This window comes from Mobula birostris, chromosome 12 (assembly GCF_030028105.1).
Source record: "Mobula birostris isolate sMobBir1 chromosome 12, sMobBir1.hap1, whole genome shotgun sequence".
NCBI lineage: Eukaryota > Metazoa > Chordata > Chondrichthyes > Myliobatiformes > Myliobatidae > Mobula > Mobula birostris.
This window is the reverse complement of record NC_092381.1, coordinates 95,434,587-95,448,961: the sequence shown is the minus strand read 5'-3', so window position 1 is coordinate 95,448,961 and position 14,375 is coordinate 95,434,587. Positions and strand designations below refer to the sequence as shown.

The 14,375-nt window shown below is 34.3% G+C and overlaps 1 protein-coding gene across 4 annotated transcripts in view; it reads right to left on the bottom strand.

Annotated features, from left to right (window-relative positions):
* Positions 1–731: 731 nt before the first annotated feature.
* fam20b (FAM20B glycosaminoglycan xylosylkinase) overlaps positions 732–14,375 on the bottom strand; it is a 109,855-nt gene continuing 96,211 nt past the window's right edge. For all 4 annotated transcript variants that reach the window (XM_072274326.1, XM_072274327.1, XM_072274329.1 and 1 more), the window contains exons 6-8: positions 5,467–5,658; positions 4,640–4,699; positions 732–3,188 (exon numbers count right to left, since the gene is read on the bottom strand). In XM_072274326.1, coding sequence (XP_072130427.1) covers positions 2,954–3,188; positions 4,640–4,699; positions 5,467–5,658 — 487 coding nt within the window. In that variant the 3' untranslated portion in view covers positions 732–2,953. The remainder of the gene's footprint in view (positions 3,189–4,639; positions 4,700–5,466; positions 5,659–14,375) is intronic.

The window sequence follows — 14,375 nt, the reverse complement described above, 5'->3', positions numbered from 1 at the left end:
CAAGCTGATTGATCTATTCCTGCTCCTTTATGCTCTGAACTGATAGGAATATTTTACTTTGAATGTTTAGGAAGTTATTAAGCACAACCCATTGGTCAAAGGATCAGAAGTAAACTACCAATTAAAAAAACATTATCAAAGCTAGCGTTGTAAATGGTGCCAAAAACATTTGAACATAATGGAATTGCAAGATTGGAAATCCCAAGCAACGCATAAAGCACTTAAAAGGGAGATTATTGTCACCCTTTGTACTGATGAGTTGATTCAACTACCTGGAAAAGCCAATTAGGCAAAAGAGGGAGGGTGGTGCGAGGTGAGAATATGTTGACTCCACAATAAATCTACAAATAACCAGATGAAGGGGTTTAAAATTATGGAGGACTTCAGGGGAGAAGACACAAAAGATAGGACCATAAATACAGCAATTAATAAAACCAACATGGAAATTTTTCTAATGGCAAGAATGTGAAACTTGTTCCCATTGACTGAGGTCATTACCAACCATACATTTCAGAGAAGACCAACTGAGCACGTGGAAAGGAATGTAAAACTATGTTGCTGAGATAAAGAAAAGTTTTATTCTGCAAGATGCTCCTGGAAAGCATAAAATATGAATGGTCCTGCAGGGCAGGAAAATTCCACCTCCCATTATTTTTTTCTTGTATTTTAAGAATTTTTGCTATATCAAAGATTTCAGTTATTATTGATGAATAAAGACAAACATTACAATGTTCCATTTCAACTATAGTTATTTATTGGACAGATTATAATTAATCAAAAAAAATCTGGTTAAATATTAGCAAAACATACTTTTTCAACTTTGGCATTTAGTGTGGGCACTGCCAGGATGGTGAGTTACAATATCAACTGCAACACCAACTCTGCAGTGAAAATTGGAATTATAGAACAAAATCAGGGACACGTCAATTCTTTGTAGGTGAAAACTAGATACTGTGTAAACAACTAAAACCCCATAAATCAACTGGTTAAAAGAACCTTCCAGTAGTATTGCACTGTTAGAGAGAGTCATAAGACAAAAACTAGTGGGAAAAGGAGCAAGTGATGTGGCCACCTTAAAAGTTAAATAGGCATTTAACTATGATAAGAATATCAGTCTGCTTTCCATAGATGGAATTGATCTGTCTAAACAAAGAAGAACTCTTTTAAAAATGAATTATTTTAACTGTTGGGAAAATGAATATTCCAGCATGTAACTCATACAAACTCAGTGACAAAAACCATTACTTGCTGATAGCTATTCATAGACCTGAGAATTTTTAATGTATTAATGAAAATGAACATCTGTTGAAGCTGTGCTTTATTTTTATATACTAAAATAGAAGGGCTTTATCCTACGGGTGGATTAGACCTTTTATTTGCATTGGAGATGATCAAGCCATCAATTTTCAACAGCTGGGTTATTAAAGAATTTAAATCCCAGCTGCACTCATTCTCTCTTCTAAATTAAGGGACAACCTTCCACTTACAGTATATTAGTTGCATTATGTAATGCCCATGTGGCAATAGCTCACGGCTACCCCTACCAAATAAATTATCTGAATAATTATTTATAAATCACTTTATTACCACAAAAGTTCCCTCATCTTCTTAAAGTTTGTACCATTCCCAAAAAGACCAAGTCTTCCTGGTTTGCAGCTATTATTGTAAACATCAAACCAAAAGATGGTGGATCTTGTTCAGGGAAAGGAGAATTACTATTGACCATTAACTCTGAAAGTTTCACAATCGGATTTTGGGAACTTCACATATAAACTTAGCACACACAAATCTGTACGCAGTAAACCAACAGCTCAAAGTTTTCACAGTAAAGAATCACAAATATCTTTTTTTAAATTGACAACAATTAAACACACTTTACCTTTAACATGGATCCCGACATAATTTAAAGAAAGCAGTCAAAACAATAAGAAATGTAGAAATTCACAATTTCTTTTAATTGAATCTCTTCCCATGAGATCAGTCTCAAAAAGACACAGACTGTTCAATTGGTCCCATATTGTGTGGTTCTAAGCATAACTTCCTTCCTCAATATAACCACTAGGCTCAACAGAGAGGGGATTGTCAAACCTAACAAAATCCATCTGCAACATCAGGTAAGTTTGAATTATCCATAGGGCACCAAAATTCAAACTGTTGGAATTGAATACTAGAGTGTTACGGTGTAAAAGATTATGGTTTAAAGTTCAATAGTACACTTTTAAATAGAATAAGAATGATTGAACGTGACTTCTACAAGAAAAGAAGAATTGAACCCAAGAGTTCCATAAAGCTTTATATACTCTGAAGTACAGTATGAAAATATGTTCTGTAGTTTGTGATAAAATTGTTCCCATTCAGATTCTGTCTCTTGTGCCAAATTTTGAAACATTTTAATTTTTACAACAGAGAAAGTGAGACAAGACCTGAATTTGTAATCTGTCCATTAAATATATCCAATGTAACCCAAGTGGGGTTATTAAGAAAAAGCATCTCTAATTGGACAATAATATTGGCAGTGTAAGAACAAAGATTTAAATTATTCTTTCCCTCCTTGTAGGCAAGAGATATGTCAAATTCAGCATAGATTCATCAACTTTCTCTAAGACACTTAAAACAGGTCTGTATTTCTTGAAGTAAGATAAAATCACAAAGAACATGCTTACATTTGCATTAAAGGTCAAAGTAAAGCATAACTTCAGGAAAATGTTTCACTGCTTCCTCTTACGCTGATCTGTCAGTGCTTCCAGGATCAGTAGAATTCAGTCTAGCCAAGATTTTCCAGTACCTATCCCAGGTTAAGCATACTTCACCAAACAATTTATAACTCCAAAAGAATAGAATCATTTTCTTCAATTTCCTCGAGTTTGTACACCATAGTGTGCACTGCTACTCCTGTTTGCTTGTTTGACATATGCAGGGAAATTAGTGTTACTCAGTTTTCATTTCAAGCACCTTATTTTAAGTGAGTTAACTGCATTCTATCTTCCACTAGCACAGTGTCTGTGCCAAATTGTTCAATGCACTGCTTGATAGTTGTAATGACACTCATTAACCGTCGATCCATTGCCTCCAAATGGGCATCTGTTAAAATAGGGCTAATAGGATCATGTGACATGGCAGTCCGCATTGCTGCACTGAGAACTCCATTCTTTAGGTAATTTAACCTGTTCCAGGTAGACACTCTAATACTGTAAGAAAGATAGATCTAGGTCAAAACAAGACATAGTGAAAACAATTTATAAAAACTATGCAATAACCAGTTTTGAGCATGAATGATGCAGAAATGAGAATTTAAACAGAGTGAAAATGCACAATACACACAAATATAATTGGAAAAATAACTTTTCACAGTAGTTTTTGCCATTTTTAATAAGAATGCACACTGTAAATTATTGTTATGCAAAGTCAAAGATTCATTTTGCAGTTTTCACTTCCAACTTTAAATAGATCACTCTCTTGCATCTGAGAATTACTTCTTTTGAGTGACATTGAAGGGTGAATCTGCAACATCATGAATTGGCATCATTAACTGATACCAGGAACTGGGTGAGAGACAGCCTCTGATAAAATTCATATCTGATTATTGCTCTGCATCTTTCCCAAATGCATTTTATTAAGTGTGTGTTGAGTTCGGTAACACACAACACCTAAAGAAAAGTTTTTTCTTTTACCTAAAGAAAAGTTTTCTTTTCTTTAGGTATCTTCTTCAAATACAATCCTCTGCCAGGTTGCTCCTGCAAGTTACCTAAGCTCTACACGAATTCAGATACACATTCATTGTTTCCTACAGCTCTCATAAGAAGGCAATTTAATTCTGGTTGATAGTACAAGATTCTAAATATAGTGGATTTCAGTTAATTGGTCATCGGTTAATCAGAGTACCCCTGTGGCCATCCCCCTCAACAACAGGTATATATATCACTGGTTTTGTTTTGGGTGTGAATTTGACTATTTCTTCAATAATTGAATAATTACTGTTTACTGTTGTAGGAGTAAGCTATACACTGATATGGTTGAAACATTTCACCAATTTCAGTAACTGATCCATGAAAAAATACCTTTTTCAGTGAGCACAACGAATTGAAAAGCTTATACTGCATTGATGTCATACTTTATAGGGTAGAACTAAATACACTATTAGTCAACACATTCTTTGTAAGATTTTTCCAACATAAACATAAAATAAGTCAAATCGGAACAACAATTTAGAAAAAAAACTCCTGCTAGATCACTTAGCTTTGCACTAAAGTAGAAGGCAGCCTAATTTAAACCTCTAGAATGCCAATTCTGAATGGGACATCATGAACTGGAGATCCAGTGTACTTCTACACATTGGATAGTATCAGAGCAATGCTAAGATAATAGAGACAAACCCACAAGGTACCACTCTGCAGAGTTTAGCACTGAGCTTCTGAAAGGCATCTATAATACTGAGTTAATTACACAAACAGCTCTGATGTTTTGACAGTTGTGGAGACAAAGGAAGTATGCCACCAATGCAACATAATTTTTACTTTTCAGGAAGACATCTACTTTAACGTTTCAACAAAAAATCAGGAATGGTATTCTAAAGCAACAGAGTAATTCACAGATTAGCAGTCAATATTTAAAGGCAACCTTTGGTAACTCATGTACTTACATGCAACACTGATACACAGATGCTAAAATGCTTCTTTCATCTAAACTTGGATTCCCAAAGCTGAAACAGAAACAAAAACAAGTTTAAATCTTAGTTGTGAAATATTGATTACCTTGCTTATTCCCAAAATTAATGCTAGTCAATAGATTTTTCTCCTTTTGTGTACAAAGTATGTACAACAAAGTTCTCAGCTAACGGCAGAGTAAGTGCCGTACTATTAAACTCTCTGAATATCCTCATTTAGCTCAGACTCAAAATCAGCCACAAATATTCATGTACCATATTTCCATTTTCCTGTATGTGTCGTCCTGTGACCCTTCATCCTAAGAAAAATTACAAGGTGAGCCTTACACTTCTAATCCACTGGAAATTCAAACTTGAATAGGTTGCACAGGTGAAAAATACACAATGAGCCCAAACATCTGACTGGATTTCCCCCTACCCTGAATTTGTAGCTACAACATGCTCTGCTCCTCAAGGTTTAACATGCCTGCCATTTTTCCAAATGAGGCCAAGGCTTGTGTGAAGTTTGTGCACAGAGGGGGCATGGGGTGCAGGTGACTGGCTGTTGTGCAACTTTCAATATTTAGTCCTCAAAGATGGTTGCTGGAGACTCTTGGTAATGACTCATAATTATCCCCTTTTTGGGGGTGGGGCTGACAATGGGCTGACAATATTAAAAAGAAAACTTCCAGCCTGCAAATGAACTCTCCAAGGGTGAATTTTCGTAGCCAAATGGCTGCAGTATTGAGAAGGTGGGGTGGGATTACCTGCATTGTACCAATTAGCCCATTTCAGAGAATTTTATACAATGAAATGTTATGTACCTTTTTGCATTGTCCAATAAAATTAACATACTCGCTCCACCATCGTCTTGAAAACTTTCATAGTGATGTCGATCTGCATTACCAATCAAGTAGTCAAAAACTGCAGTATCTATTATATCGAGGAGCCGAGGACCAGAATCATATGGCGGGGTCTTCTTTACTGCATCACAGTAACTTTCATCATATTCCCACCTGTAGAAAGAACAAGTTAGACTGAGGAGTAATGAACAAAAACACAGGGCACAATTAACAGTAACAAATTCATTTATTATATTGAGCTCATACCAAGGTGTGTCAGCCTTTTATCAGTATAATTGCTTTAACTGCAAGGAATGCAGACTTTTCCCACAAGATGCAAATTAATAAATTTTTACGAAGTATCAGTATATACAATGGACTCCAGTTAATTGGGACACATCAGAACCAGTACATTCTGGCCCAAGTAGCCAAAATGTCATGGAAATAGGTAAAATGGTCTAAAAAATACAAACTACCATTTAACTGAGTAACAAATTATGTATTTTAAATGAAATAAAGAACCAATACTATATAGTACTATAAAAATATGTATTAGCTCCTAATAATTATAGACAGAGGAATTAATCTAGAATGCTGCAATTTTCTTTTGATTGACTGTAAATGAACAAAATCAATGCAGGCACCTAGTGCAGATAACAGGCTGCCTTCATACAATGCTTTCAATGATTACAACCTCCAAATCTTCATTTTCATTGTAACATTCAAGATGATTGTTGATACCTCCAAATTCTTTGTAGTTCCTAATGAAGTAATGAAATGGTTTCATTTTCATGCCCAACCATTTCTGGCATTGCCTGAACGCTTGAAACCGCAGTGAGCAAAAGTTCTCAATTGTCTTACTGTTTATTTCTCCCCAACTATCAATGACAGAAAATCATTAGTTAGAAACTAATGGCCTAGTTAGAAACTGTTCAGCATGGTGTCCCAAATAAACAAAGGGGTTCCCAGCCATTTTCTCGATTAAAATTCAAAGTAAAATTTATTATCAGAGTACATACATGTCACCACATACAACCTTGAGATTCTTTTTCTGTGGACATCCTTAGCAAATCTATAAGAACGGTAACTGTAAACATCAGGAACTGTAAGCTGTAAACAAACTGTGCATTGCAGATAATAAATAGCAATAAACAACCAGCATAACTAACAAGAATAAAGTCCTTAAATGAGTGTAGTTATCCCCCTTTGTTCAAGAGTCTGATGGTTGAGGGGTAGTAGCTGTTCTTGAACCTGGCGGTATGAGTCCTGAGGCACCTGTACCTCCTACCTGATGGCAGCAGAGAGAAAAAAGCATTAGTTCCTCATAAGGGGCTGCCCGATTAACCAGTGGCCCAAATGACCAGAATCGCTGCATACGTAAGTATATGCATGCATGCCTGTATGTATGTATATTACATAAATATGCTGTCACGTGTCCAGCAACAATGGATATGAAATTGAGTCAGGTTTTATAAACAAACAACTATATTTATTAACCTCTACTCGAAAACATAGAAAAGTAAACGAACTAGCTTAACCGGAAGTTAACCGTTATGTGGCTATCTCGAACAAAGAGTCAAACTTAAAAATACTTCCAAAAGGGGTAAATTCAAACACAGACTTAAAGTGGTAAATTCAAAAGTCCAAGTGATTTTTACAGTCTTTAAGGACAGACTTTACTGCAGCAACAATTCCTCTGAAGAAAATGCCGATCTGCCGATCACAGTCGAGCAATGCTTTGTCCAAAGGAGTCACGTCGAATATAAAGTCATAAAGGAACTGACCTTTTCTGTCGGGAGGGTGGACACTACACAAACTGTCCTGACCTTGCAGGGGTGTAACTCAAACATGCATGCCACAATTTCCCGGATGATTCTGATTCCAAACAGTCAATCACTTCCAAGACACTGAACGTCATTAACTTTACCAAATCTTTTGGGTCCTTGTACTTTGGTAAGGTATTTACTCTCCAATACGAGACTGTAAAGGTAAAACAAAGGTGCAACAAACAAAAACTGGCAGCGATTGGCGAAACTGCCGGTAACAACATGTTTGCATCTTAAAATAGAAAGTGCGGGCTTCCTTAAATACTGTAGGGAACATGCCATCATGTGACATAACATCATCCCACGGTCATGAGACAATCACATCATCCCACTGTCCCATGATCAAACTGTGGGCATGAAACAATGTATATTTATGTTTTTGTGTTAATGGAGTTGCAATATTATAAATTCAGATATTAGAATTTTACAGTATGGAAATATGCTCTTTGGCTCGATTTCTCCATGCCAGCCAAGATGCTTATTTAAGTTCATCTCAGTTGCCTACATTTGGCCCATATACCTCTACACCAGGGGTGTCAAACTACTGGTCCGCGGGATGATTTGGGGGGAAAAAAAGTATATTCACGACCATTTATTATGTATCTGTACTGCAGCCGTTCTCTCCCACCGCCGTCTGTGCTGCCTGCTGCGCCGGCACTTTGTTGTGTGTACTTAGAAAACAATAGTTGGCAGTTAACCACCCGCTGTGCATAAGCACCTACTACCCTGCACTGAAGACCACTAGGGCCCCACTTACGTCGTCAGACACAGTATAAACACATAGAGTACTCAGGTAAGTTACACCTGTAGAAAGGCTGAGACTGTTTGCTGCTGTGGTTCAAAATGCTTTCCAAGAAAAGTTGACATCAAAGTTCGGATATTCAACGATAACTGGAAAGATCATTTTTTCTTCTGTGAGGTCAATGGCAAACCTGTGTGGCTGATGTGCTCGCAACAAGTGGCTGTGGGGACTCCGCCTTCCACCTATGGACATGTAAGACACAGTGTCTTTCTGTCTGCCTTTAATTTCTCCCTTTCCCAACTTAAACTTTGAAATTTTAACTTTATTCAGTCCGATCTTTCAAAGTGATAATTATAACTATGGCTACCTTGAGAACCACTAAAAAAAATCCTGATACAGTAATGGTAAATCTAAAAAAACTCACGAAGCTTCTGAAGAGCCAGCCTGGGTTAAGAGATTAGAGACTCAAATGAGCTCTATCGTCCCTGAATTAACTCAACTAGAAGAAAGCCTTCCTCCTTTGGAGGAAAAAATTGATTCTTTGAGCTTGGATCTTAAAGAAGTAACTCGTAATGTGGCTGATATTTCTTCTCGATTGGAAAAAGCACAACGTTGAATTGTTGATTTGGAAGCTCGTTCTTGTCGGAATAATATTCGAATTGTGGGATTGAAAGAGAAATCAGAATCTGCCGACATACTGGACTATTTCGCTTAAAAGTTTCAATCTCTATTCCTGAGGCATTTTCACATTGAAGTAGCCCATAGAGTTGGAACTCCGAGACAAGGTAAAAACAGGCATGTTATTGTGTGTTTCCTTCATATTCGAGACAAAGCCCGTATTATTAAACTGGCAAGAAAATAAAGACTGTTTAAATTTCAAGGCTCTGAGATGCGTTTCTTTCAAGATTTTCCACGTGAGGTTGTTCAGAAATGTTCTGGATTCACGACTGCAATGTGAATGACCTTTCAAAAACAGATGTATCCCTTTCTTCTTTACCCAACTAAATTAAGGCTTTTCGCTAAAGATTCTGGGGTTCGTTATCTTTGAGGATCCAGCCAATGCATTGCGTTTTATTAATTCTCTCCCGGATGAGTCCGAAGCCTGAAGTTTAAAAGACTTACAATTATTCAAACATTTTGCGATATAAGGAATGATGAGATTGAAAGAATTGAGAAGTACAGGAAGTCTTGGTATTTAAGAAGTACCTTTATCTTTGAAATAGACTGATTTGGACGGTTTTAACTTTAGAAGATATTTTACGGGATCTATTGGAAGACTGTAGAAATTTTAAACCATTTAGAATTTCTTTCTGTCTACTACATATATGAATTAATTGTTTCTTTTTGCTTTATATGTTTTTGTTAAGATCTTTTAACTACTATTCGGGGTTTTTTTTACGTTTTATAGATGGATGTAATAATTTACAGATGGTGATATTTTCTCTTCTGTGTAAATATTTCAAGAATTTGTTTTGGAAGTGTTTTTTTCTTATCTAATGTTATGAAGGTTACTTTCTAAATTGAAGGCCGTTTCTTTTAACTATTTTTTCTAATTTAATTGTAATGGGTTGTATGTCAACTGTAACGAGTCGTATACTCGGGAGAGGGAGACAGATTACCTTTTTTTATTTGTACCTTTTATTTCGGCAGGTGGAGTTCAGAATTGCTTCTATGTATTTCTTGGGGCTTGCATCGATTAATATCGACTTATTTCTGGGCTTTGTAGGTTGGGTGGGTTTTTTCCTTTTTTTAATTTCTATTTTTTTTCTGGAGCGTACGCAAATTGTTATCATTGTTGCTTATCACTGCCATTCAAAATTTCCTTATCCTGACATGTGTTTAATTGTTTTCTTAGATATAAAGTTTCATGATGTTAGTTAAACAGTTAAATGTTTTAAGTTGGGATGTCCTTGGTTGGAATCATCCTATTAAGCATAAGAAAACATTTAAAATTATTAATTGATTCCAACCTGATATAATCTTTGCACAAGAGACACATGTCAGGTTATGTGATAACAATCGATTTTTTAAATTTTGGAAGGGCCCTCAGATTCACGCAAACTCTCAAAGTAAAATGAGGGGCGTTTCCATTTTTATTGATTCTAATATTCCCTTTAATCAGGAGGATATTATATCTGATATTAATGGTAGATTTTTGATCGTTAAAGGAACAATTTACAATAAGAAAATGGTTTTGGTTAATATATATGGACCAAATACTGATGATCCTTCATTTTTTAAAGATATTTTTGCTCTATTACCTGATTTAAATATGTTATTAATGGGTGGACATTTTAATACTTGCTTAAATCCCTTGTTAGATAAATCATCATCTGGACATCAACTCCCTAATTGTTCTGCATCACTTATTAATTCCTTTTAATTGATTCTGGTTTAATTGAAGTCTGGAGACATACGCATCCTACTGATAGAGAATATTCCTTTTTTTCACATGTTCATAATAAATATTCAAGAATCAACTATTTTATTGCCGACCCCTGACTTTTACTTAATGTTCAGAAATGTGAATATGATGCAATTGTTATTTCTGATCATGCTCCTTTAAATTTAGTATTTGATTTGAAAGATGTTGTTTCTACAAGACCAGCCTGGTGTTTTCCAGAACATTTGTTACAACGTTCAGATTTTGTTGAGTTTATTGAAACTCAGATAAAAGAGTTTTTTCTCTTTAATAATACAGGAAACGTCTCAAAGTTAGTAATTTGGGATACGTTAAAAGCTTATTTGCATGGTCAGATTATTTCTTATTTAGCTAAATTGAAGAAACAGACAAGAATAGAATTAGATAAAATTGCTAAACAAATTAAAGAATTAGATAACATCAATGCAATCTTTCCAAATGTTGATTTGTTTAAAAGAAGAGTGGAATTACAATCACAATATAATTTATTATTAACTCATCCTACTGAAGGATATTTGCTTAAATTAAAAAGTCAATTTTATATTTTTGGGGACAAAAATAATAGGCTATTAGCTTCCCAATTAAGGGCTGCTAAAGCAAAAAGAGAAATTTTAAAGATTCGTAAAGATAATGGAGATATAGTAAGTAATTATGAAGATATTAATAATATTTTTCAGGATTTTTACTCCGATCTTTATAAATCTCAGTTTCCAGCAGATCCCTCTAAAATGAAAGCTTTTTTATATGTTTAAATTTCCTCAAATTACTGCTTAAGATTAACAGACCCTTGATGCTCCAATTGTTGAGCATGAAATTCAGAAAGCTATATGGTCAATGCAGTCAGGTAAAGCTCCTGGACTCGATGGTTATTCGGTAGCATTTTACAAAAAAATTTGAAAAATTACTTTCTCCATGCCTTTTGGAAATATTTCATGAATCTTTTGAGAAAGGTAATTTACCCTCTTCTTTTTATGAAGCTTCTGTTTCTTTAATCCTTAAGAAAGATAAAGATCCTACTGAATGCTCATCTTATAGACCTATTTCACTATTAAATGTGGATGCTAAAGTTCTTTATAAGATAATGGCTAACCATTTGGAAAACATTTTATCTAAAATTATCTCTATGGATCAAACAGGCTTTATTAGAGGCCGTTACCCTTTTTCTAATGTTCAGAGATTGATGAACATTATATATTCACCACTATCCAAAACACCCCAATGTGTTATTTCTCTGGATGCACAAAAGGCATTTGATAGCGTTGAATGGACTTATTTAGTTAATGTATTAGAGAACTTTGGCTTTAGTAATAATTTTAATAAATGGATTCAAATGATCTATAAGAACCCTATCGCTACCATTATTATTAATAATCTTAGGTCTCCATTTTTCACTTTCACGAGGTACTCGACAAGGGTGTCCATTAAGTCCTTTATTATTTAATCTCGCATTGGAGCCTTTGGCTATAACAATTCGCGAAGCTAAAAACATTTATGGTATTTCTATAAATGGGACCATACATAAGATTTCTCTTTATGCAGATGATCTTTTGGTTTCTATCTCGAATCCTTAAGAATCTATTCCTAATCTTTTGGAATTATTAAATGATTTTGGAAAATTTTGAGGATATAAACTTAATTTAAGTAAAAGTGAATTGTTCCCTTTAAATGTTCCTGTTTTTATATATAAGGATATCCCATTTAGAATTGTGAATTCTTTTAAATATTTGGGTATTATCATTACAAAAAAAAAAGGATCTTCATAAAGCTAATATAGTTCCTTTATTGGACTAAACAATTACTTTCTAGATGGAATCCTCTTACACTTTATTTAATAGGTCGTATTCATGCCGTGAAAATGATGATTTTACCTAGATTTTTATATATTTTTCAAAATATACCTATCTTTCTAACCAAAAAATTTCCTGATCAAATTGATTCTGCTATTTCGTCCTTTATTTGGAATAATAAAAAACCAAGAGTTAATAAGTTTCATTTAGAAAAATCTAAAAAAGATGGTGGACTCGCGTTACCTAATTTAAGATTGTATTATTGGGCTGTTAATATTCGTCAATTATGTTTTTGATTATATTGGCTCAGTAAGAACCAAAAACCAGCTTGGATTGATTTGGAATTTAAAGCTATTAATCAATTTTATTTAACTTCATAATTTGGGAGCGCCATTACCTTTACAACTTGTTAAAATTTCCAATTTAAATTTCTACCTGTTGTTAAACAGTCCTTACGGATTTGGTTCCAGTTTCGCAACTCTTTTAATTTTAAACAATTTAAATTGTCTAGTCCTGTATTTTGAAATTTGCTATTTAAACCTTCAATTACTGATCCCATCTTTCTCTTATGGAGAAGTAAGGGGATTTGTTCTTTTGCAGATTTATTTAGTGATGGTTAATTGATGTCTTTTGAAGAGTTAATTAGCAAATATTCTCTCTCTCATACACATTTCTTGCAATATTTACAGGTTAGACATTTTTTACAAAAATATGCTTCTATGTTTCCATATATGCAAGAATCTGAGTGGTTGGACACTATTTTGAATATGAATCCCTTAGTGAGATTGGTAGAATTTATAATTTATTTTACTACAAAAAGATAACCTCTCCAACTAAAGATTAAACAAGATTGGGAGAGAGAACTTAATATGACTTTTGTTAATGAAGATTGGTTGCGAGTTCTGAAAATGGTTAATTCTTCTTCGATATGTGCCAATCATTGTTTAATTCAGTTTAAAATTGTTCACCATTATTACTTAACAAAGGAGAGGCTATCCAAAATATTTCCTAATATAGATAATTGTTGTGACAGGTGCAAAAATGAAGTAGCTACTTTGTCACATATGTTCTGGTCATGTCCCTCATTGAAATCTTTATCTTCTACAATTTAGAAAAGCTTTGAAAATTAATTTACGACCTAATACATTGACTGTTCTATTTGGAATGGTTCTGCATCATATTCAGGGTATTTCATTTTCAAACCAACATGTAATTGCATTGTTGGCAAGAAGAGCTATTTTAATGAAGTGGAAAGATACCTCTGCTCCTACACTAATTCAATGGTTTTCCCAAGTAATGTTATGTCTTAGTTTGGAAAAAATTAGTAGAACTTTTGATCCCCGATTTGATTTTGAGAGAAGGTGGGGTTCTTTTGCTAAATATTATCATTTAATTTGAATTAATTTACATGGTTTCCTTCCAATTTTATGATATATAAATGTGATTTGGCAGTTGTTTTCTTTTTCTTCTTTTATATATATATAAATGATTGCAAGATGTATTGCTCCGGGAATTGGTTCCTAATGTTTTTTTTCTCTTTTTTTTGTTTTGTAGTTAGTGGGTTTTTTTTTAGTTAGTTGGGGTTCTCTTTTTTCCTTCTTTTTCTTTTACAAAAAAATATTTTTTTCATTCGCATGTTTTTTTTTCTTCAGCTTTATTAATTATATATATATTAATTTGTTGAACTTCTGTATTTTATAGCTGTAGAAGATTATATATCAATAAAAAGATTTTAAAATGAAATGAACAAGTGGCTGTGGGAAAAGAGTACAATATCAAACGACACTATGAGACGTCGCACGGAGAAAAGTATGACAAGTATGTAGGACGACTCAGAACGCAAAAGGTAAATGAGCTTGAAGCAGCTCTGAAAAAACAGCAATCAGTGTTCACCAAAAGTCGAGAGACTCATGATGGAGCCGTCAAGGCCAGCTATATTATTGCCAACAAAATAGCTGCTGCGTTGAAGCCATACTCAGAGGGGGAATTAATCAAAGCATGCATGCTGACGGTGGCTGAGCTGGTGTGCCCGAGAACAGACAGGCTTTTGGTAATATTAGCTTGTCAAGAAATACTGTGGCAGAGAGAATCGGGAGATTTGAACAGTCAACTAA